General features: G+C 44.7%; 1 protein-coding gene across 3 annotated transcripts in view; it reads right to left on the reverse strand.

The window, feature by feature from the left end:
- Positions 1–16,400: 16,400 nt before the first annotated feature.
- arhgap1 (Rho GTPase activating protein 1) overlaps positions 16,401–25,666 on the reverse strand; it is a 101,843-nt gene continuing 92,577 nt past the window's right edge. For all 3 annotated transcript variants that reach the window (XM_072518850.1, XM_072518849.1, XM_072518851.1), the window contains 2 exons: positions 23,956–24,059; positions 16,401–21,659 (listed from right to left, as the gene is read on the reverse strand). In XM_072518850.1, coding sequence (XP_072374951.1) covers positions 21,486–21,659; positions 23,956–24,059 — 278 coding nt within the window. In that variant the 3' untranslated portion in view covers positions 16,401–21,485. The remainder of the gene's footprint in view (positions 21,660–23,955; positions 24,060–25,666) is intronic.

A 25,666-nucleotide genomic window follows, 5' to 3' on the forward strand; every position in this document is an offset into this window, starting at 1 on the left:
TGTCTTATCACAGTCATCCTCTGTGCTTAAAAAGGACTTTGTGTTCATGAAGCCATTGTATATTATGATGTACTTTGTAATCTGTTAATCCTAAAACCTGTGTGTAATTGTTAAACTAAAGGGGGAGCAAAAGTGTATTGTATCCTAATGCAATTTTTTTCATGTTTCTTGTTGTTTAAACTAATTAGCAGTCTGTGACTATGTTCCTCCATGTTTTATTTACTTTGTATTTTTTAGAGTACCCAATTCTTTTTCCCCCAATTAAGGGGCACTTTAGTGTGGTCAATCTACCTGCTTGCACATCTTTTTGGATTGTGGGGGTGAGACCCACGCGCAGACACGGGGAGATAGTGCAAACTCCATACAGACAGTGACCCGGGGCCGGATCGAACCTGGGTCCTCAGTGCTGTGAGGCAGCCGTACTAGCCACTGTGCCACCCTGCCGCCCCTCCTTCCACGTTTTATAATAAATAGTAAAAGTTATGGTCTTTTCAGCCAAGGTTTCATTCTGGAATTTTCCTATCCAGTTATAACATCAACTGGGATCGTAGCATTGCTTAGTGAGGTGATGGGGGTTCATTGTGAGAGGATCAGGTGGTATGTGGGGGGTATAGTTGGACATGGTGGGGGTTCCCATGAGGGGTCGGGGTGTAGGGGCAGTCCTGTGGAAAGTCTGGGTAGGGTAGTTGGGCTGGTTGGTTGTGGTGTGGTCAGTAGGTATAGTCGGGGAGAAGGGAGGACACTCGGGTGGGTGGTTAGTAGTACTATAGTTACCTAGAAGTTAGAAGTGGTTTTCTGCCAGCTTTTTCTGTATTGTTGTAAGACCGCCAGGACCATCCAAAATTTGCGATATGCATTCTATTTCCGGGTAGTTCCCATTTCGGTGCGATTGTCCAAAGGAAGTTTGAATTTCCCAGGCAATCCTTACCTGGGGACATCCGGGGGCTGGTGTGGAGGGGACCATTCCCACATGTTTATGATGTCCTTGAAGTCTTCAAGGTCCTGTTTCCACATCCCTTCAATGCTGTTGGCCACATAATGCTTGGGCATTCTATTACTCATCTACTCCAGATCGTATGCTTTATGCAGTTAAATGCCTCCTTTGCCATTGCACATTAGTGTGATTATTATTTCAGTGATCAGCTGTTCTATTACCCCAGTAAACCATTTTGTTCACTTTCCCTATTTCTATATGGATTTTATGATCAGTTTTTTTGTTAGTATCACTGACTTTGTCATCTTGCCAATTATCCTAGAATCGTTTTATTATATATCAATACTGTTCCATTTGTGGAAGGATCGCAACCAGGAGATCACAGATTAGCGAACGAAGCAGTGTGCCCATGAGAAAAAGCTTTTTCACGAAACAAGCATTGCCTGAGGCGTGGTGGACCAACGGTCAATTGAGGCTTTCAAAAGGGAATTGGATCATTATCTTAAAGGGACATTTTGCAGATCTACAGGAAAACCACAGAAGGGAATTGCTGCTTTAAAGGGCCAGCACAAATGCAGTAGGCTGAATGGCCGTCGCCTGTGCTGTGACCATTTTATGAATCTATGATTATTCTGATCCACACATTATTTCATAAAAACTTATGCGGCCATATTAATTTTAAGCATAAAAATGTATCCTTACCAATGACTGCCAAATCGGTTTGTTCAGCTAGTGAGCAAACAATAGTCCCCCATTTATAAAAAAAAAAGTTTTGAAATAAATGCTGTAGTTATTTAAATTTAACCTGAGATTGCTTGCAAAGAAATCTTACAACAATAAAACTCCCACGAGTTTGCTGAATATGTTGAGCAGCATATACATGTTGAATAACATGGTGCCAGGGTATTAGTATCTTCAGTTGTATTACTTTTTTAAGAAGTAAATTTCATTTACGGTAGTACCTTAATTTTTATAATATATATATTTCTAAAAATATTTTATTCCAAACACAATCAATAATATATACAAACAACACCAAACAAGATAGGTTTCAAACAGTTTGTCAATTTTCCCCTAACCCCCCCCCCCCGCACCTGCTCATGACAAATAGATCCTTAAATAAAGACAGAAAGAGCCTCCGTCTTGCAAAGCACCCCTCTTCCGAGTCCCTGAGAACAGACTTTATCTTCTCAAGTTTACAAAATTCATACAATTCCTCAGCCACGCCGAGACCCCCGGCTGCTCTACTGACTTCCAACTCAGTAAAATTTGCCACCGGGCAATCGGAGATTGAAGGCCACACATCAGCCCCCTTCCCTCCAGTAGCTCCGCAAATCCAAAACATCAAAAATCGCCACCAAAGGGCACGGCGACTCCCTCACCCCCACTGTTTCTGACAGAGTCTTGAAAACTGCTGGCCAGAAGCCTTCCAACTTTGTGCACGTCCAAAACATATGAGCATGATTCGCCAGCCCCCTCTCACATCTCTCTACAGCCTCCACCTCTGGGCAAAACCCATTCACACAGGTCTGGGCCTTATGCACCACCTTAAACTGTACAAGTCTCATCCTAGCACAGGACAAGTTCAAATTTATCTTGTACATAATTTCACTCCAGACGTTGCAACCCCACCACCCCCCCCCCCCCAAAACTCAATCCCAAATTACTCCCCCTATTTCTGCCTTATCTCCTCCACCAGAACTGTCTCCATCTCCACAAACCACCCACAAATGTCACCAATCCCCCCCAAACCCCAATTGTTCGTAATTGATGCACTATCAATTACCACAAAGACGAGAGTAGTGGAATAATTGAGGCTTTATTGAGCAAAGATGTTGTGCCTCCTGTAGCTGGAACCAGAATGGCTGCAGCACCGGCGAGCACACACATTTATACACCGCCTACTGGGCGGAGCCAGCAGGCAGGGATTTACCCATGTACCTCTAGTATACGGGCAGTGCCATAATACATGTAATATACTACGAGTGGTGACTACCACAGTAATGTATCCAACAGTGTATTACTTGACAGCTGAAGGAACAAGGCAAGCTCCTTGTGTGCAAAATCCCAGACCTGAAAATATCTGAATTCACTTCCACCTCAGCAACTTGAACTTCCCCTGCAATTCTTCCAGCCTCACAAACCTCCCCTCTACAAACAGGCCCCTAACTCGCGCTATCACTTCCCTGTACATTGCATCCATCTCTCCTGGTATAAACCTGTGGTTCCTCTATATTGGGCAGTACCGACATATTCCCCATACAAAAGTGACACCTCAACTGGTTCCATTTTTTGAGAGATGACACAACGACAGGACTGTTACTGTGCCTACCCAGGGAAAACGGGAGCAGGACTGTCGCCAGGGCCTTCAAGTTCGACCCCAGACATGGAAATGGCCAAGAGAAATTTGGACTTTATTTTTATAAAGTAGGTTGGTAAGTAGAGATAGTGAGGTGTATGAATCATTGTCAGAGGTATCTGTATACTATGATGTAGCAAAGAAAGCTATCCTGAGTGGGTATGAGTGGTTCCTGGAGTGCACAGGCTGAAATTTCAGATAACAAGCAATTGAAGGAAAAATTGATTGACACAAAATCAACTTTATTGAATGAAAGAGGAGTTTGTGAGTGCTAAAATAGAACTGATAAAAACAATTGAGAAACAGGAAAAATTGAACATTCGACAAATGGAACTGTCTAAAGCAGGGTTTTTCAAACTGTTGGTTGCCACCTGTGGGTGGGTCATGGGAAGCTGATGGGAAGGTGGCGGAGCGATCGGTTGGCGAGTTCCAGATTGCGGGAGAAGCGGCCAACGGGCGCAACCGAATTTTATATTGAGAATGCCGGCTGCGGCCAGCCTTTAAATACGAGCGATGAGTCTTCCTGCCAGAACCGGTGGCAGAGAGAGGGTCACACACCTGGCCCATCTGTGCTTTGGGTGCTTTGGGCATAAAATCACAGGGGAGAGATTCTTCCATTTTGTAGCTGCCAGCAAACAAGCAACAGGGCTGTGAAGAACTGAAGGTGGATCATTTTGTAATAAGGAAAAAAGGCCAGAGACACAAACAGGAGAGTCCATAGTATGATAAAGCATTGCTGGCATGAGCTGTATGCAGAGCTCCGGGGCCTTGTGCGCAATGAATTAAGAAGAAACTGAAATTGGGAACAAAGCAGAATAAAGATGATTTCTTGAGGTATGGCTTTGTTAATTGTGCCAATCCAAATCAGGATGCAAAGCCCATGTGTGTTATAGGCAGGGAAGTACTGACAAATGAGTTGGATGCCAACTGTGCCTTATCTCGTAGACATCTTTTCAATTCTAAACAAACTGAACCTCAAATTGCAAGAGCAGGATGATGATTGCCTTTGGGACTGTGAAGAAATAGATGCTTTCCAAAGTCATTGAAAGTTTGGTAAGTGCAAGTAAAAAGCCAAAACTACTACGTTTTCCACACTGCTATAACACATCTAAAAAAGTGTTAGTATGAGAATTGTCGATAGACTGGCAAGCCTTATTTATTCAGTCAGATCTGGCTGTGCTGATGAACAGTTTTTGTCGCTACTTTCCAGAGGCAAAGTTTCAGATTTTGAAAGAAGCGGTGGGTGAAAATTCCTTTTGAGTTGAAACCCCAGAGTCAATTATTAAGTTGCAGCTGACTCCAAATGAAAGGACTGAACTTGTGCACCTCTCCTGTGACTGCATACTAAAAGCACACCACAAGACCATTAGGCTGTCAGCATTGTGGATTAGCATCTCCAAGGAGTATCCAGTGCTGAGCAAAATAAGCATTTTGTTGTATTGTCCTTCACAATGACATACATGTGCAAGGTTGAATTTTCCATCCTCGCAAAGATAAAGACAGCACAAAGGACTGAAAGTTGCACTTGCAATGCACAAATGCACATTGCGCTCTCCTGTGAACCAGATTGGAGTGAGATCGTGAGGATCAAGCAGGCTCACCTGCCGCATTAAAGGTAAGCGGAAATGGTGTGTTGCAAAGGTTGGTCGGTTGGTAAAAGTGGGTCCTGGGAAAACGTTTGAAAAACACTGGTCTAAAGGATAAATTTGAAAAAGCAAACTTAACAAATTTTCAGTTAAAACTTGAAGTTCAAGTATCAGAAGTATTTGTAAAGTATCGCAGAAATTGCTTTGAATAAGCAGCACGGTAGCACAAGTGGATAGCACTGTGGCTTCACAGTGCCAGGGTCCCAGGTTCGATTCTTGGGGCACTGTCTGTGCGAAGTCTGCACGTTCTCCCCGTGTCTGCGTGGGTTTCCTCTGGGCGCTCCGGTTTCCTCCCACAATCCAAACACGGGCAGGTCAGGTGGATTGGCCATGATAAATTGCCCTTAGTGACCAAAAAGGTTAGGAAGGGTTTATTGGGTTACAGGGACAGGGTGGAAGTGAGGGCTTAAGTGGGTCGGTGTAGACTCGATGGGCCAAATGGCCTTCTTCTGCACTGTATGTTCTATGTTCAGTGGAGGTTCTTATAAATAGGAATAACTGTATGAATGCAGAATTAAAAAGCAAAGCTAATTAACTGTTAGAACCTTGTCATGAAAATAACTAAGATTTGTGAACTTCAAAGCAAAATGGAGGAAAGGAAGATGATGGATTGTATGGTGTCTCACAATTCGAAAGTTGTTCCTGTGAATAAAAACTCATTGTTGAATAGCAATCGAGTTGAGCAAAGAGCTGATTCAAGTAATAGGACTTATGTATCAAAGTTAGTAATGGACAACAAGAAAACAACTGAAGTACTTACAAAATTGGAAGTTTCGAATCGTCAAACGGAAGTGCTGACATTGCAAAATGATCTTTGAGTCAACAACCAGAGACTCTGATTTAAACATGCTTGTTGGTGTTACTACACGAGATGTAGTAGTTGGAAGAAAAGCAAGTGAACATTTTCCCAAAGACTATTTAAACTCTAGTGAGAACTGTTCAACTTTTTTGAAGAGGTAGAACGAATGGGGTGGCACAGTGGTTAGCACTATGTCTCAGTAGGGACCTGTGTTTGATTCCGAAATTTGGTGACCATGGAGTTTTCACATCCTCCCCGTGCCTGTGTGGGTTTCCTCTGGCTGCTCTGGTTTCCTCCCACAGTGCAAAGGTGTGCAGGTTAGGTGGATTGGCTATGCAAAATTTCCTTTTTGTGTCCAAATGTAGCCCTTTAGGTGGGGTTACTGGGTGACGCGGATAGGATGGGGTGTGGATCTAGGTAGGTTGTTCTTTCGGAGGGTAGGTGCAGACTCTATGGGCCAAATGGCTTCCTTCTTTGAGAAGGTGACTGAACAGGTAGACGAGGGTAGAGCAGTTGATGTGGTGTATATGGATTTCAGCAAAGCGTTTGATAAGGTACCCCACGGTAGGCTATTGCAAAAAATACGGAGGCTGGGGATTAAGGGTGATTTAGAGATGTGGATCAGAAATTGGCTAGCTGAAAGAAGACAGAGGGTGGTGGTTGATGGGAAATGTTCAGAATGGAGTACAGTCACAAGTGGAGTACCACAAGGATCTGTTCTGGGGCCGTTGCTGTTTGTCATTTTTATCAATGACCTAGAGGAAGGCACAGAAGGGTGGGTGAGTAAATTTGCAGATGATACTAAAGTCGGTGGTGTTGTCGATAGTGTGGAAGGATGTAGCAGGTTACAGAGGGATATAGATAAGCTGCAGAGCTGGGCTGAGAGGTGGCAAATGGAGTTTAATGTAGAGAAGTGTGAGGTGATTCACTTTGGAAGGAATAACAGGAATGCGGAATATTTGGCTAATGGTAAAGTTCTTGAAAGTGTGGCTGAGCAGAGGGATCTAGGTGTCCATGTACATAGATCCCTGAAAGTTGCCACCCAGGTTGATAGGGTTGTGAAGAAGGCCTATGGAGTGTTGGCCTTTATTGGTAGAGGGATTGAGTTCCGGAGTCGGGAGGTCATGTTGCAGCTGTACAGAACTCTGGTCCGGCCGCATTTGGAGTATTGCGTACAGTTCTGGTCACCGCATTATAGGAAGGACGTGGAGGCTTTGGAGCGGGTGCAGAGGAGATTTACCAGGATGTTGCCTGGTATGGAGGGAAAATCTTATGAGGAAAGGCTGACGGACTTGAGGTTGTTTTCGTTGGAGAGAAGAAGGTTAAGAGGAGACTTAATAGAGGCATACAAAATGATCAGGGGGTTGGATAGGGTGGACAGTGAGAGCCTTCTCCCGCGGATGGATATGGCTGGCACGAGGGGACATAACTTTAAACTGAGGGGTAATAGATATAGGACAGAGGTAGGTTCTTTACGCAAAGAGTAGTGAGGCCGTGGAATGCCCTACCTGCTACAGTAGTGAACTCGCCAACATTGAGGGCATTTAAAAGTTTATTGGATAAACATATGGATGATAATGGCATAGTGTAGGTTAGATGGCTTTTGTTTCGGTGCAACATCGTGGGCCGAAGGGCCTGTACTGCGCTGTATTGTTCTATGTTCTATGTTCTATGTTCTGCACTGTAGGGATTCTATGTGATACGAACTATGAAACTTCAGAGAGAGGAAGTGATTGATATGGATCAAACAGAATTGAAAATAAATCGTTTGAAAGGAGACTGGGAGAAACAACAAGATCACAAAGTTCAAAGAACAAACAAAGCAAGAATACAATACTATTCTGGGTGAATATAAGCATCTCAACATTCTTGAAACAGCCAAGATAAGATAATAAGATGTTAATGCACAAAAATGACATTTTGACTGTTAGATTGAAATGTGAAGATACCACATGTGAATTTGGAAAGTGGGTTTGAGAATGTAACCAAACCCATGGGCGGCACAATGGCGCAGTGGTTAGCACTGCTGCCTGTGGCGCTGAGGACCCAGGTTTGATCCTGGCCCCGGGTCACTATCTGTGAGGAGTTTGCAAATTCTCCCGTGTCTGTGTGGGTTTCACCCCCACAACCCAAAGATGTGCAGGGTAGGTGGATGGCCACCCTAAAATTGCCCATTTATTGGAAAACAAATAATTAGGTACTCTATTTATTTATTTATATATATATATATATAACATTTAAAGAAGAATGTAACCAAACCTACAAGTAACTAAGGACAACTGCTTTGTAGACTTAAATGAAATATTCTTTTCAGAGTTCAAAACTGTACAAAATCAGAAGAAAAAGAAACACTTGAGTTATACCATGTATAGAGTCTGTTGATGCTGTTGGTTATAGTCTTTGTTTTGGTTAAATCATTGTAATTATATACGTGTAATTGTGAACTAAGGAAACTGTACTTGATGTAATAAGTTATGCGACATTTGTTAAGTTTGTGTAAAGTGCATGTATGGTGTAAAAAAATCTTCACGATTATGAAGATCTCCTTTCAAAGGGAAGGTGTTCGGAAAATAAAGATAGTTTTAAAGGATTTATATTTGTATTGGCAAACGTTAGAAATAAGTTATAATTTTAAGTGGGTTTAATGTTCCTGTGCCTGGAAGGGTAACACCTATAGTTAGATTCATGCTGGACAAAGGTATTTATATGTGTGGGAGTTAGTCCAAGTTCCAACTGTGATTCTATTGTGATTAGAGCTATGGTGTGAAGAGTAACTAAATCAATAGTAGTTGCTTAGCAGTTGGTAAGGTAGAGATGCTTTTGAGTTTTAGTTTAGCTAATTTGATTGCAGTTGGAGATAGGAAGTGAGAGAGAAGGCAGCTCTGCTGGAAGAAGTAGGCCTTAGAGGGAACATCTCTCAGCCTTGCCATACTATGAAGCAATGGTTAAGAAAACAGAAGCTGGAAATCTAAAATCAAGCTAGTCAAGGAAACTAGAGAAATGAAGAGAAGTTTCCAAGAAGTCTGGAGTTAATGGAACAGAGGAAACTGGGAACCAGAACAGATTACTGTTCAGTAAAGTCAGAGTTGAAAAGGCATTGGATCGTGAGAGGCCAGAAAGATAACTGTAGTAGTGCTAAGGTCAGTGAGAAATTACTAGTTTGGGAGACATTTGAAATAATTGTTGAAATTGGTGGCTAGACCTGAGTTTGTGTAAAAGTTTTCAAGAAAAAGGAAACCTGAGATGTAAAAGCGAAAGCTTGATGGAAGCAGCAACGGGAATGCATAATTTTAAAGATTTTGGAAAGCAGAATTTGAATTCACCTGTGGAAGCAGAACTCGCATAGAATCCGGAGTTCAGGAAGACGAGGTGGCTTTTGAAAGCAGAATGTGAATTCACCTGTGGAAGCTGGAGTTCAGTGAGACAGGTGGGGATTTTGAGGAGACATCCACAAAGATTCACTTGGGGTTCAAAGTGGAGAATGTTGCTACCTTTATTTGGTTCTAAATAGGGAGGTCAATATGGTCGCCTTCCTTAATCCTAATTATGTTTCTGCCTTAAGAGTCGCCAGGTATCTCTCGATACCGCCACAAGGTTCAAACCCGAACACTGGTCAAAGAGCCGATACACCAGTTAGTTAGTTCAAAGTCAATACTATTTATTTACACATAGTAATATCTACTCATGCACAAAATACTACAGACTAAACCATCTCTAACGCTAACGCCTATACTTAGCTTCGGGTGCCCACTCAGTCAGAGGAAGAATGGCCATTGTTCGGATCTGAGGCTCAAAGTGGTACAGGAGAACAGCTAAGGTCGTCCGTCTGGTAGCGAGCGTTGACCTTGGACTTGTTTGCTTCTGGTGCAGCTGGTGGACGGGTCTCTCCGCTTTGAGAGCCGAGTCCAAGAGAGCAATTCTCTCTCGGGGCCTTCTTCTTATACCCGAAGGGGTTTCGCGCGCTTTTGGGCGGGCCTTGAACCTGGCCCCAATTAATTGGGCCATATCTTGATCACTCGTATTGATCTTGACCAATAAAGGGGTGGGAGCCTTGATGGCTGGGCGGGTCCTATGTGGCCGTTGGCCTTGCTTTGTTTATGCTTTCGGTTTGGGGAAGTGGCGGCGCAATGTCTGGAGCAAGATCGGTTGCTTGAGTGCCTTTCCTTTGTTTCCAGAGGTGGGCCATCAATATGTTAATTGCCCTACAGTTTCAGTCCCGTCTGGGAGCTGTTTCTTCAATATGCATACAGGCTCTGTGCCTGCTTGCTTTCTTAACATTGGCCATAGTTCCCTACATTCATTGCAAGCATCCATTTTGTATTCTGGAAGTGGCCATCCCAGATGGCTACAAGAGTATATTTGCCCACAGGGGCTATGCGTTCATGAGACCATTGTAGATTAAGATGTACTTTAGCCGAGACTTCCGGGTGCGGCGATGACCAGCTAGGTCGCACGTTTCGGCAGCTCCCGTTGGAACGGACTTTTGGGCTCTTAATAGGAGCCCTAATGGCAATTTGAACGGCAAAAACACTGTGCGGTAAACCAGAAGGGAATCCCCCCGGACACGCATGGAAAAGGGAGAGGATAGCGGCCGGATTGCGGAGGATCCTCTGGAGCAGCGACAAGGAAGGGAAGCTCGAAGCAAGATGACGTCGGAAGGTGGCCGTTTGTTATGGGGCCCGGAGCAACAAGAGTTCCTGCGGCGCTGTGTGGAAGAGCTGAAGAAGGAGTTGAAGAAGGAGCTGTTGGCCCCGATATTGCAGGCGATTGAAGGACTAAAGGAGGAGCAGAGGACCCAAGAGCTGGAGCTTCGGGTCGTGAAGGCAAAGACTGCTGAAAACAAGAATGAAATACAGGGCCTGGTGGTGAAGGCAGAAACGCACGAGGCACAGCACAAAAGGTGTGTGGAGAGGTTGGAAGCACTGGAGAATAACTCGAGGAGGAAGAATTTAAGAATCCTCGGTCTTCCCGAAGGCGCAGAAGGGGCGGACGTCGGGACATACGTGAGCACGATGCTTCACTCGCTAATGGGATCGGAGGCCCCGACGGGCCCTTTGGAGGTGGAGGGAGCTTATCGAGTCCTGGCGCGAAGACCAAAGGCTGGAGAAATACCTCGAGCTATAGTGGTGAGGTTTCTCCGCTACAATGACAGAGAGATGGTTCTCAGATGGGCGAAGAAAACTCGGAGCTGTAGGTGAGAGAACGCGGTGATCCGCGTATACCAGAATTGGAGTGCGGAGGTGGCGAGAAGGAGGGCAAGTTTAAGGCGGTGCTTCACAAAAAGAAGGTCCAGTTTGGAATGTTGCGACCGGCGAGATTGTGGGTCACACACCAAGGGAAGCACCACTTCTTTGGGACGGCAGAAGAGGCGTGGACATTCATTGTGGACGAGAAGCTGGAATAGTCTGGCGAGAGAAAGAGCCTGTGGGACAAACTGGTGGGGTGATTATGTGGGGCGAGGAAGGGGAAGGGGAAGGGGGGGAGGGATGATTTTTCAATTTGTTAATTTTGTGATCCTGTAACTTTTCTCTCTTCCCCATGTTGGGGGGGGGGGGGGGGGGAAGAGCATGAGGAACTGTGGGCGCCGGCCATTAGGGGCGGGGTCGAGTGGGAAACGCGGGCTCTGTTCCCGCGCTATGGTAATTGTGGCGGGAACAGGGACGCAGGAAGGAGGGGGCCTCGCACAGTGGGAGCCGAGGACAAGGGGGGAAGCCGAGGTCAGCCAGAGTTTGCTGACTTCTGGGAGCAACATGGGGGGTGCAACTACGCTAGAGGGGGATCTAGCGGAGTGGGGGGGGGGTTAACTGGGTTGCTGCTGCTAAGGAGAAGGGGGAGCTGTTATGGGATGGGGTGGTCGAGGCGGGAGGGCGCCGTCGGGGGGATACACGGATACGTGGGAACCGGGTGAGGAGCTGGGTTAAAAAAGGGGAGGGCTAGTCGACAAGGGGCGGGGGGGGGGCGGTAAAGAGCCCCCCAACCCGGCTGATCACGTGGAACGTGAGAGGGTTGAACGGGCCGATTAAAAGGGCACGGGTACTCGCACACCTAAAGAAATTAAAGGCAGATGTGGTTATGTTGCAGGAGACGCATCTGAAACTGATAGATCAGGTCAGACTACGTAAAGGATGGGTGGGGCAGGTGTTTCATTCGGATTTAGATGCGAAGAATAGGGGGGTGGCTATCTTAGTGGGGAAATGGGTACTGTTTGAGGCAAAGACCATAGTGGCGGATAGTGGGGGTAGATATGTGATGGTGAGTGGCAGATTGCAAGGGGAGGCGGTGGCTCTGGTGAACGTATATGCCCCGAACTGAGATGATGCAAATTTTATGAGGCGTATGTTGGGACGTATCCCGGACCTGGAGGCGGGAAAGTTGGTAATGAGGGGAGACTTCAATACGGTGCTTGATCCAGGGCTGGACCGGTCGAGGTCCAGGACCGGGAGGAGGCCGGCAGCGGCCAGGGTGCTCAAGGACTTCATGGAGCAGATGGGAGGGGTAGACCCCTGGAGATTTAGTAGGCCTAGGAGTAAGGAGTTCTCATTTTTCTCCCATGTTCACAAAGTATACTCACGGATAGACTTTTTTGTCTTGGGAAGGGCACTGATCCCGAAGGTGACAGGGACGGAATATACGGCCATAGCCATTTCGGACCACGCTCCACATTGGGTAGACCTGGAGGTAGGAGAGGAAAAAGAACAGCACCCACTCTGGAGAATGGATATGGGCTTATTGGCAGATGAGGGGGTATGTTTAAGGGTGAGGGGGTGCATTGAAAGGTACTTGGAGCTTAATGACAATGGAGAGGTTCAGGTGGGAGTGGTCTGGGAGGCGTTGAAGGCGGTGGTCAGAGGGGAACTGTTATCCATAAAGGCACATAAAGTGAAGCAAGAGGGTAAAGAAAGGGAGCGATTGTTGAAAGAACTTTTGAGGGTGGACAGGCAATATGCAGAGGCACCGGAGGAGGGACTGTACAGGGAAAGACAAAGGTTACATGTGGAATTTGACCTGCTGACCATGGGTAAGGCAGAGGCACAGTGGAGGAGGGCACAGGGAGTACAGTATGAGTATGGAGAGAAGGCAAGTCGGCTACTGGCCCACCAATTGAGGAAGAGGGGAACAGAGAGGGAGATAGGTGGGGTGAGAGATGAGGAGGGAGAGATGGAACGGGGAGCGGAGCGAGTGAACAGGGTGTTCAAGGCATTCTATGAGAGGTTATATAAGGCTCAGCCCCCGGAAGGGGAGGGAATGAGGTGTTTCCTGGATCAGCTGGAATTCCCGAAGGTGGAGGAGCAGGAGAGGGTGGGACTGGGAGCACAGATTGAGATGGAGGAGGTGGTAAAAGGGATTGGGAGCATGCAGGCGGGGAAGGCCCCGGGACCGGACGGATACCCGGTGGAATTTTATAGGAAATATATGGACCTACTGGCCCCGCTTTTGACACGAACCTTTAATGAGGCCAGGGAAAGGGGGCAGTTGCCCCCGACTATGTCGGAGGCGACGATATCGCTCCTTTTGAAGAAGGAAAAAGACCCGCTGCAGTGTGGGTCCTACAGGCCCATTTCCCTTTTAAATGTAGATGCTAAGCTCCTGGCCAAGGTGATGGCGACGAGGATAGAGGACTGTGTCCCGGGGGTGGTCCACGAGGATCAAACTGGGTTTGTTAAGGGGAGACAGCTGAACACAAACTTACGGAGGTTGCTAGGGGTAATGATGATGCCCCCACCAGAGGGGGAGGCGGAGATAGTGGTGGCGATGGACGCCGAGAAAGCATTCGACAGAGTGGAGTGGGATTATCTGTGGGAGGTGCTGAGGAGATTTGGTTTTGGAGAAGGGTTTATTGGATGGGTACAGCTGCTGTATAGGGCCCCGGTGGCGAGTGTGGTCACGAACAGGCAGAGGTCTGACTACTTCCGTCTTCATAGAGTGACGAGGCAGGGGTGTCCCCTGTCTCCGTTACTGTTTGCATTGGCGATTGAGCCCCTGGCCATAGCACTGAGGGGCTCCAGGAAGTGGAGGGGAGTACTCAGGGGAGGAGAAGAACACCGGGTATCTCTGTATGCAGATGATTTATTGCTGTATGTTGCGGACCCAGTGGAGGGGATGCCTGAGATAATGCGGATACTCAGGGAGTTTGGGGAATTCTCGGGTTACAAATTGAATATGGGGAGGAGTGAGTTGTTTGTGGTGCATCTAGGGGAGCAGAGCAGGTGAATAGATGATTTACCGCTGAGGAAGGTAACAAGAGATTTCCGGTACTTATGGATTCAGATAGCCAGGAGTTGGGGAACCTTACATAGGCTTAATTTAACAAGATTGGTGGAACAGATAGAGGAGGATTTTAAGAGATGGGACATGGTGCCCCTGTCACTGGCGGGTAGGGTGCAGGCGGTCAAAATGGTAGTCCTCCCGAGATTCCTTTTTGTGTTTCAGTGCCTTCCGGTGATGGTCACGAAGGCTTTTTTCAAGAAAATTGAGAAAAGTGTCATGAGTTTTGTGTGGGCCGGGAAGACCCCGAGAGTGAGGAGGGGGTTCTTGCAGCGTAGCAGGGATGGGGGGGGCTGGCACTACCGAGCCTAAGTGAATACTACTGGGCCGCCAATATCTCAATGGTGTGTAAGTGGATGGGAGAAGGGGAGGGAGCGGCGTGGAAGAGATTGGAGATGGCGTCCTGCAAAGGAACCAGCCTACAAGCACTGGTGACGGCGCCGTTGCCGTTCTCCCCGAAGAAATACACCACAAGTCCAGTGGTGGTGGCAACGCTAAAAATTTGGGGGCAGTGGAGATGACATAGGGGAAGGACGGGAGCCTCGGTGCGGTCCCCGATAAATAATCATAGGTTTGTCCCGGGGAGAATAGATGGGGGATTCGGAGCATGGCAGAGAGCTGGGGTTGTGCAACTGAGGGATCTGTTCGTAGACGGGACGTTTGCGAGTCTGGGAGCGCTAACGGAAAAATATGGGTTGCCCCAAGGGAATGCATTTCGGTACATGCAACTGAGGGCATTTGCGAGGCAGCAGGTGAGGGAATTCCCGCAGCTCCCGACGCAGGAGATTCAGGATAGAGTGATCTCAGGGACATGGGTGGGGGATGGTAGGGTGTCGGATATATACAGGGAAATGAGGGACGAGGGGGAGATCATGGTGGATGAGCTGAAGGGGAAATGGGAAGAAGAGCTGGGGGAAGAGATTGAGGAGGGGCTGTGGGCTGATGCCCTACGTAGGGTAAACTCGTCGTCCTCGTGCGCCAGGCTAAGCCTGATACAATTCAAGGTTTTGCACAGGGCGCATATGACCGGAGCAAGGCTCAGTAAATTTTTCGGGGTAGAGGATAGGTGTGGGAGATGCTCGAGAAGCCCAGCAAACCACACCCACATGTTTTGGTCATTCCCAGCACTGCAGGGGTTCTGGGTGGGGGTGGCAAAGGTGCTTTCGAAGGTGGTGGGGCTCCGGGTCGAGCCAGGCTGGGGGTTGGCTATATTGGGGGTTGCAGAAGAGCCGGGAGTGCAGGAGGCGAAAGAGGCTGATGTCTTGGCCTTTGCGTCCCTAGTAGCCCGGCGAAGGATATTGCTTATGTGGAAGGAAGCCAAACCCCCGGGCGTGGAGACCTGGATAAATGACATGGCAGGGTTTATAAAACTAGAACGGATAAAGTTCGCACTAAGGGGTTCGGCTCAAGGGTTCACCAGGCGGTGGCAACCGTTCATTGACTACCTCGCAGAACGATAAAGGAAATGGGAAGGTAACAGCAGCAACCCGGGGGGGTTCCTCAGGGGTGTTTTTGTATAGATATTTGTACTTGGTTATGTATATTGGATTGTTTGATTTTATCTCTGGAGAGTTATTATTTTTGTTATGGCAGTTGCCATTTACTTTATATATTTATTTGTTAAAACGATCACTGTTATTTATATTGTTTTATTGTTATAAAAAGGAAAACCTTTGTATTTTGTTTGGCCGAAAAATTTGAATAAAATATATATTTTTTAAAAGATGTACTTTAGCCAAGGAGGGAGTATAAAGGCTTTTGTATCATAATCCAATTTTTTTCTTGTTAAAACTAATTAGCAGTCCTGTGAATCTGCAAAAGTAAAAGGTATGAGGCTGGATTCTCCGTTCCTGAGACTAAGTGTTGATGCCAGCGCAGGATTCGTGGAGTTCCACAACAGTAAAATTGGCGCTGCACCTGGACCAATTCAGCGACTGTTAAAGGGCTAGCACTGGTGCCACATGGAACATAATCGATTCCAATGAGAATCTATGCCAGATTTGTAATTGACACTCAGGAGCCTGACAAGATGCAGCCGCATATACACACTTCACTTCCCACACACACCGCCCCAGCCAACAAGATGACAGCAAGGAGAGCAGCTCCACAATTTACGGACACCGAGCAGTAGACCCTCCTGGATGCAGTGGAGGAGAGGCAGGTGACTCTCTATCGCAGCCCAGGAAGGAGGCTGCCACCTGCCGCCATTCACCATGCCTGGGCGCAGGTGGCTGAAGCCGTGAGCAACACCATCCAGAAAGGCCAGCAGTACCGTAAAAACTGCACAACCTCCTCAGGGCAGCCATAGTGAGTAGGCAGCACGGTGGAGTAAAATACACATTAACTGGTTCTGAGGTTAAATAGAATAAAGACACCAATGTTCAGAATGTCATGATATATACATGAATTAATTGTATTTTATTTTAAAGTCCAGTCACTGACCATCACTACACTTTAAAAACTGAAATCAAATTACATGAAATGTGATTGAGGTCTCCAGAAACTGAAATGGAACATTAGCTCCCCACAGAACAGGATGTACCAATATCCGTTGATTTACATGAATGTCAAAGCATAAAGCAGTGAACAAGTGATGGCATTGAGTTTCAATATTAAGTAAACATATAATAAATCCTGCTAGCTAGGAAAGCATAGTATATTTCAAGAGGCTATTTTACTAATAGGATGATTATTTTTTTTGCTACAAATATGATAGGTTTATTTACTTTCTGCACCCCTGCCCCAACACTGATTTTATATTTATTTTCCAGGCAAGCATTGTAAAGACATGATTAAATAATTAATGTACCATTGTAAATGGGAATATTTGGATGTTGGGTAAGGAGTCCAAAGCATTCCATGTTGCAAGCTGCCTGTGTAATCAGCCATCAACTTGCAACAAATCTTTATTTGTAACATCATATAACTCAACCGGGTACCAATCTATATACAGTCAGCTAACGTACACTGTTCTGAAAGATTTCCCCAGCAGCCTTTCCCTTCCAGAGGACGTTTACCACAGATCCATACCAAAAGAAACAGGAAAAAAAAGCCTGCTTTCAGCTCAGTGTCTGGCAATGTCCCTCCCTCCCTATGCTGTCATCTTCCCTTACCCTGCAAAAGGGGAAATATCTCACACCTTCCCTCCCCAGTCAGCTATTTGAAAATTTATATCTGCGAACTTGGGGATTTTCACAGTAACTTTGTTGTGACAATAATAACGATTATTATTATTAACATAGCCGGTCACAAAACAGAAGTAAGCAACCAGACTATGATGGTCAAAAAAACAATAGTGAGATTTTGATCAGGAAATAAGTAGAATTTGCAACGATTCAGGAAAATTACTTCCTATACTCAAGCCTGAAGGTATACAAGGCATAACAAACAAGGGAAGGAACTGCATAAAGGATACCAAGCAAGTGTTGTGCTCACTTCAAGTAGTTCCGAAAGAAGATACGCACTAATTTTTATCAAAAACAAAGACTCCAGTTGACATGGTATTCCTGTAGATGGGAGAATGTCTTTTATACAAGAGATGGAGTACAAAATCTATGAAATTCATGTGCTTAAAACTTTCAACAAAATAATTCTGTAGTGGTTTCACATTGCATTTATGTATCCCAAAAAGCTTCAAATGGAATGAAATATGCACTATGGCTGGGAGAAATAGCTCCCATTTCTGAGCTTTAATTCCAGATGAAAAGATGGATGTGCCCATTGTGAACAAGGAAGAAAATGAGAACATGGGTACAACAAGTAATGTCTCTTGCCAATTGCAAATCCACTGTTCTGTACATAAAATCTTAGGGCTGACAATTGAAACTAAATTTGCTTGATCCGAAAGACGAGGTTACTGCCCTCATATTTTTCCAACTACTTTATCACCAACTCAACCAAGAATACCACCAAATATTTGCACTTATAGAATCCTACTGTAAAAGGACTGGCCTTTGTTTGATCAGAAATAACTTTGCTCATGGAGCAGGAAAGAAAACTCAAGTCGAAGATGGTGAGGTTGAATAAAACTCACTAGACAGTACACAGAAATAGCCTGGTACAATGGTTGGCACATTTAAAATTGGAAGCCGCTAAGAAAATGCTCAGATAATATAATCCTAGCCGACCCATCAGTGAAAAGCTTCACAAGCCACAACAGAATTTGAAATAGCTGGACAAACAATGCAAAACTTCAGCATGAAGTGTTTACAGGAAAACCGCTGAAGTTCGTGGTTGTTAGTTGATTTATAATGAACTCAGCCACTGCTTAGTGCCTCACAAATGGGGTAGATTTCTGCATTGTTCTAAATAGCAGAGACGGAATGTGACAAGATGTGCACTATTTGCTTGCTTCTCCTTTCCTAAACCTTAAATCAAGGGCAACATTTGGCAGCAAAAATGTACCATACAAAAATGTATGGTCAGTGCAAAATTCATTGCCTGGTAATTCAGTTGACTGTTTACTTATATACAAACACCCTAAATGTCATTCATGTAATGGTTTCATAATTCAGCTAATTGTGAAAACATTATCTTAATGACAAGCTTTTTGATTCAGAGATATTTGTGCACCATATCAATGAATTTGGGTTACAGCTTTGTCTAGTGCTCTCTCCCAGACAACTAGCCTTAAAGGCACATCAAACCTCCTGTCACTATACAGCATAGGCCCAGTTCAAGTTACATGGTGAATTGTTATGGAGACATGGAAATTGATAAGCTTCCAACAAAGCTCAGGCCTATTCCCTATAATATTGTTGTGGATTCCACAACAGTTGTAGCCACACATGGAAGCCTTTGCATGCAATCTTGCAGATACTGAGCTGCTGTCAAGTCTTTATTGGAATGAACCTTACCCAGTAGTTGATGAAGGTCCATACAGGCTACCAGGCAAGAAGTTTCTTCACAAGGCCTGCACAGATATACTCACCCCACTCAAGTCAGAAAGGGCATTGATCGCTCCCTCTTTCCTGGAGTTAATTTAGTGAATTTTGCTAGCCAGCTACACAAGTGTAAACCGCCTTTTGAAGAGGATCTCAAATGGCAGTGGCAGCAGTGACACTATGTTCACTTTACTATGGCAGGGACATATGACCCTTTATTGGTCTGTAAAGGCATCTGCTTTGAAATACACAAACAATAAAATAAACAAAGTAAAACAAATCTGAAAGGTCCAAGCTATATATATGCTTGTGGAAATATCAGTCATTGCTTTGCTAGGAACTATCAACGGAATCAATAGATTTATGTCAAATGGGAAACGGGCTTCAATACCCTGGACATGTTCACTGTTTTTCGAAAGATGCCAGCAACAAAAATATGAAAATGTAAAAACACAATAAGATGACAATTTAAAATATTTCAAGCTGTGTTCTGTATCTTCCTGTCAATTTAGGAATGTTGAGAGCTGATTAAGACTGGTTGGAACTTAATCCAAATAAAACAGTTACACACACAAGTTCAACCATGGGCTTTTTGGGGGGGTTTCGCAACCTGATTGACGAAGAGGAAACTTCTACAAGATCCTAGACAAATGTTCATTTCTGCAATCCACCCCAATTAGTCCGGCAAGCACGGCAAGATCATCACTTCTACTGCAGCTGTGCAGTACAATTGGGATTGTGTTTTTTTAAAGATTGGGGGGGGCACAGGTTGGTAAGCTTGATGTTCTCTTTCATTCTCATACAGATTAGCTAAGGAAACTGGGTGGGCGAAACAATGGTATTCAAATACTATTAGAATGCTCTGAACCAAAATCAATCAAATCCTCAACACTTGTTTTGCAGGAACATCTCAACAAAACGGGAATTTTCTTTAAATATAGACAATTTATACAATAGAGAAATTGCTCAGTGGCTGTTTTTACTGTTAAAATGTTGGGTTGCATACATAGATTGAGCTTGAAAATAAAAACACCACATGATAAACAGCCAGAAATTAAGCACTGCACAATCCCACTAAATGAACAATATGCAAAAATGCAAGCTTGCTGTCAATGATGACTCGTTTAATATCTTTGTTTTTTGATATTTAAACAGTGAATGCTGAGGACATTAACATGAGAACTTTGATTACGATAGCTAATTTCACATTGATTACATGCCATCAATGACGCACAGCAATATGACTGTTACAAGCTCCAATATAAATGATCCAAACTATGGAAAATCCAAGTCAGTTACCACAAAGTTTCCAGGTAAAAGCCAAACCAGATTTCCTCCCTTTGAACAAAATGAGTTTTGTAGCTCTCCTTATCTGATTGTGGAATGCCAGCTGGAAGGAAAGTTAATAATGAAGTGCCAGTTTGGGCTGACTGTACCTGCCTAGGGCACTCTTACAATATAGTACAAAAATCCTACAAGTCTGACAATAGATGCTGCTATGTAACAGAGTTAAAAGAGCAAGATAACCTGAAGTCTGCCAAGGGAGTGACAGCATCTCCATCAATGTCAGGTCAACTTCCTCAAGCTTCTGGCATAGGTTACCCTTTTTCTGATCAAGTCAGTTCCCATAATGTTGTCACTGACACGCGAGAGGAAAGGTTCCCTCTTTAAACAAAACATTGATCATTTGTAAAAATTAAAACAATGCAATTCAGATTGCAACTTAATATTCTTAAACATTTAAACTTTTGAAGCTGATCAAAAAAATGCCATTTTTGACATTCTATAGGGAGCACTTTGCACATCAGAATGAATTTACATATCTCCAGACTAGTTTACATGAATGAAATGTAATGCAACCCCCCCCACCACCCAGCTCACGTGAACCTGCACGGAATGTGTCAAAAAGGTACAGAAATTTTAATTATGAAACATGTTCACAGCACAGTGAACAAAAATGGCACACAGCACCATGAAACTGAACATCTTTCCGACAAATTCATTTTCACACATGGCAATCAAAAATGTATAACACTGGCACAATAACAATGTGCGTTTTATAAATGCACACACATACATATAAAAGCAGATTCTGGGTGTGCAGTAAAAACATTGTCCGCAAAATTCAGTTTCAGGTTTATCCAGCATGGAAATATCCCAGCAATAGAAATGCTCTGTAAATGTTGTAGCATTTACCAAAATTATTATTTTTAAATTGATTTAATTGTCTGTCTCATGTGCCGAGTACGAAGATAGGGTAGGAAAAGTAATATTCAGAATTTAAACCACAAGAGTTCAACACAAAAATAAGCTCACCATCTGCATTCCCAACATAATGATTATCAATTCTACAAATTAACAAAAAGAGCCACGGAATCCAGCCCCGGACTCACAACGATTTAAACCCCATCCCTAATGCTTGAGCACATATTCGGAGCCACAAACTCCACACAGACCAACCCCATCCCTAACTAAAAGGGTGCACCCTATAATTAGATAACATCTCTAATGTGTGTGTGCTGCCACACGAGGTACATTGCCATGAACATTTAGAAAAAGTAGAGCAACCTGATTTGACTCCAGACATTAATGCTTTATCCTATTTGGCCGGAAAGATTTCAGTATAATTTTCAAAGAGTAATTGGGTGAAGTGATTAATGGGGTTGATGGCATTAAGTGAAATTGCAGAATCCTTTGCCCACAAGAGAGCAGGTCCAAACACCAGAGCCAAATTGGATGCCGTCATTTTATTCAGGTCAGAGTTGTCAGCAATCTAGGAACAAACAGGAAACACAATGCAGTCACGTTAATAAGTCAGGCGCCAATAAAATCTGCACTGTACATCATTGATAGAGTGACAATTCCTTTCATCTTTTTTCCTTTTTAAAAAAAATTAGAGTACCCAATTATTTGTTTTCCAATTAAAGGACAATTTAGCATGGCCAATCCACCTAATCTGCGCATCTTCGTGTTGTGGGGGTGAAACCCACGCAGACACGGGGAGAATGTGCAAACTCCACACAGACAGTGACCCGGCCGTGACTGAACCCGGGTCCTCAGCGCCGTAGGCAGCAGTGCTAACCACTATACCCCCTTGCTGCCCAGTGTCAATTCTTTTCAATGGAAATATGTGGGTATATCTATTGATAACTGAAACTCACAGTGGCTGTCCTACTGGCATCAACTGAGATATATCAGACCAAGCACTGAGGTCAAAGTTGTATACTGATGGTGTTAAATGAGAATTTGTGATTTTCTCAATGTTTTCCACATAAAATAAGACATTAAAGGAATTTTTAAAATGTGAAACAAAAGCAAGCATGCATGCAAACCCAAATAAATTGTTTGAATATATTGCTGCCTAACTAAGCTCATGGGTGAAACTGGAGTGCCTGGAGGAAACCCACGCAGACACGGGAGAAAATGCAAACTCCACACATTCAAGGCCAGAATTGAATGAACCCAGGTATCTGGCACTGTGAGGCAGCAGTAATAACCACTGTGGCACCATGCTGCATTGCATGACAACAAACACCTAGGTTCAAATTGATGTACTCAGCAGGCAGGCACATGTGGCACAAGACAGAAATCCCAGGCAGAAATCCCAGGCAGAAATTAACTGTTCAAAGGGCTTTTGACTTGCTAGGCTCACATATTGCTCATTAGTTGAACTTCATCAAACCAATGAACAGACTCCCATAGTGGATACATTTGTTAGTTAGATAGTGGCCAGGTGCCCTGGCTCATTGTCCCAACTCTCTCAAGACACTAGCTTTCTTAATGCTTGCGGATTGAGAGCACCTAACCAGCAAGGGTCTGATGCGGAGACCTTCCTGGCAAATATCCTAGCCCAGGCTACCATTTTACAACATTCAGCACCTCCTGTTTGATTTATTCTTCCTGGAATAAATGTATCTTGGTGTCATTTTATAAGAAGATTGAAGTGATGAAGTGGTTTGCAGCTGTTGAGCACAGGGCTAAATCGCTGGCTTTGAAAGCAGGCCAAGGCAGGCCAGCAGCACGGTTCAATTCCCGTAACAGCCTCCCCGAACAGGCACCGGAATGTGGCGACTAGGGGCTTTTCACAGTAACTTTATTGAAGCCTACTTGTGACAATAAGCGATTTTCATTTCATTTCATTAGATTTTGCACAGTGCTCAGTTTCTCCGAAAGAAATTCCTGACTGCTAAATTTGTCACATTCGAAAGACAAGTGGGACATCAAAAATGATGATTCTGGTGGAATGGTGAATGTATTTGAACAGAATGTCCTTTTCCCCAAAAACTACAAAGTACATTTTGGAACCAAAATCAAGATGAAAATAATGATGATTTAACTCAATGGGGCATCTGGAATACAATCTCTCAAAATGGAGGGAAAACGTTTACATTGGTTCTCTAAATGTTTACGAGATTTTCAGTAGAGTTGCAATCTTCCCAAATTACCACGGTCATATGATTCAATTTGTAACATTTTCAAACTAATTATAAAATTTGCTTTATGATTATGCCCTGCCAACGGACTTGGGATGGGGGCAGGGGAAGTGAGAACGACAATTCTAACACAATGTATGAAAATGTTTTGTATGAGGTCACAGTGTGCCAGTGTCTGCAGCACAGGAAGGTGCAAAGATCCTTCAGCCCACCTCTACTGTCTTATCATATAGGTCTGTGTATGAAACTCTTTGCATTGCATCTCCATTAGGCACTGCCACCACATGCCTTCACTTCCTGCTCAATCAGAAACTTTGGTGGTCAAGCAAAAGGGTGTCAGTTTTGTTGGGAGTAAGATGCAGGGGTGAGGGGGCGGTTCAATTCCCACCTCCCAAGTTCTGTGGTTAACTGCAGAGAAAAGCTCCTTGCAGAAGTTCCACAAAGCAACTAACCATAACACCAAGCTCACAATAATCTCTACCCTAGGAAGGTGCAGGAATTTAGGTGCACATGAACCTTTTGGATTGAGAAAAATTCACTGCACTCAGTCCATCAGGTCCCATCAGCCAATTAAAAATACTCCTGGGCAGACATGACAAGGGGTAAGCCATTTCAATGACAAAACAATAAACTTACCAATCCCAGAAGCACCACCAAATAATGCAGTACAGCATAGTTATCCTGAGGCAGAGTCTGAATCATCTCAGCAATGGTTTCTATCTGTTTACTTTCTGCCACTTCTAATAGTGAGGGGAAAAAAACAAGTAGTTACACAAAGTAAAAATGAACGCCTCACAACTACATCTTACATGTGCATGAAAAAGGTACAACTGGCTTAAATCAAGATTGTGCACAGTTGTGAAGAAAGGTGCTAATTCACCAAGATTTATGTATTAATCAAAGCTGGAATTTATTCACCGCTTTCCAGAGCATTGCAAAGATTTGTGTGCATTTAGTGAAGGTCTGAAAGCAAAACAATCATTTCAGGATTTGCTTAGTTTAGGCATGGTGGAAAACTTGATATCTGGACTACACTCTTCGCACCCTACACCCTGTAAGGACTCCATCCCTTTCTCTCAACTCCTTCGCCTCCGTCGCATTTGTTCCGATGATGCCATTTTCCAAAATAGTGCTTCGAAAATGTGTTCCCTCTTCCTCAACCGTGATTTCCCACCTACAGTTGTGGACAGGGCCCTCAACAGTGTGCGGTCCATCTCCCGCGCCACTAACCTCGCCCCCTCCACTCCCTCCCAGAACAAGGATAGAGTCCCCCTCGCTCTCACATTTCATCCCACCGGCCTCCGTATGCAAAGCATAATCCTCCGCCATTTTCGCCAACTCCAGCGCGATGCCACCACCAAACACATCTTCCCTTCACTCCCTCTGTCAGCATTCCGCAGAGACCGTTCCCTCCGAGATAATCTAGTCCAATCCTCCACCATACCCAACACCTCTCCCATCACCCATGGCACCTTCCCATGCAATCGCAGAAAGTGTAACACCTGCCCCTTTACCTCTTCCATGCTTAACATCCCAGGACCAAAACTCATTCCAGATTAATCAGCATTTCACTTGCATTCTCTCTTGATATCTGCCAGGGCATGAGTGAATTCTGTGACTCTGCACTCCTTCTAGCAAAGTGGATATTCACATTAACAGGTTACAGGAGCAAAAATAGGACATTCGACCCATCAGGTATGCCCTGTCATTAAATGAGATCATGGCTGAACCTCATAAAGATGTTTTTTAATGACAATTCCAATTTGGTCTTCCATGCGCCACATTACATGGACGTGTGGTTGGAGAAGAGATGTTCTCAATGCCCTCCATGGAGGCTGGATTCCATGAGGAATTCTGTGCAAAGGTACTCCAACGTTCTGGGAGGCACTGAAGGCAGTGATCAGGGGTGAAATCATAGCTTATAGGGCCCTTTGGGACAGGAAAGAGCAGCCAAGTAGCGGGTGATTTACTCCACACTGGAGGTGAATCAACGGTCCTCCACAGCCCCAACCGTGGAATTGCTGGTAGAGAGGAAAAAGCTGCAGATAGAATCTGATCTTCTCTCCAAAAGGAAGGCAGTCCACCAAGCACTGGGGACCTTTTATGAACATGGAGACAAGGCCAGTCGCATGTTGGCTCACAAGCTAAGAAAGCAAGCAGCCGCAAGAGAGTTAGCACAAATTAGGGACAGAAATGGTAGGCTGGTAGCAGACCCAAACAAGGTTAACGAGGCCTTTTCAATCTTTTACCGAGGTCTGTACACCTCTGAACCTATGGAGGGGGGACTCGGTGATGGAACAGTTCCTCGACAGACTTGATATATCGGTGGTGGGGGAGGTCAGGAAAC

Source organism: Scyliorhinus torazame, chromosome 10 (assembly GCF_047496885.1).
Source record: "Scyliorhinus torazame isolate Kashiwa2021f chromosome 10, sScyTor2.1, whole genome shotgun sequence".
Taxonomy (NCBI): Eukaryota; Metazoa; Chordata; class Chondrichthyes; order Carcharhiniformes; family Scyliorhinidae; genus Scyliorhinus; species Scyliorhinus torazame.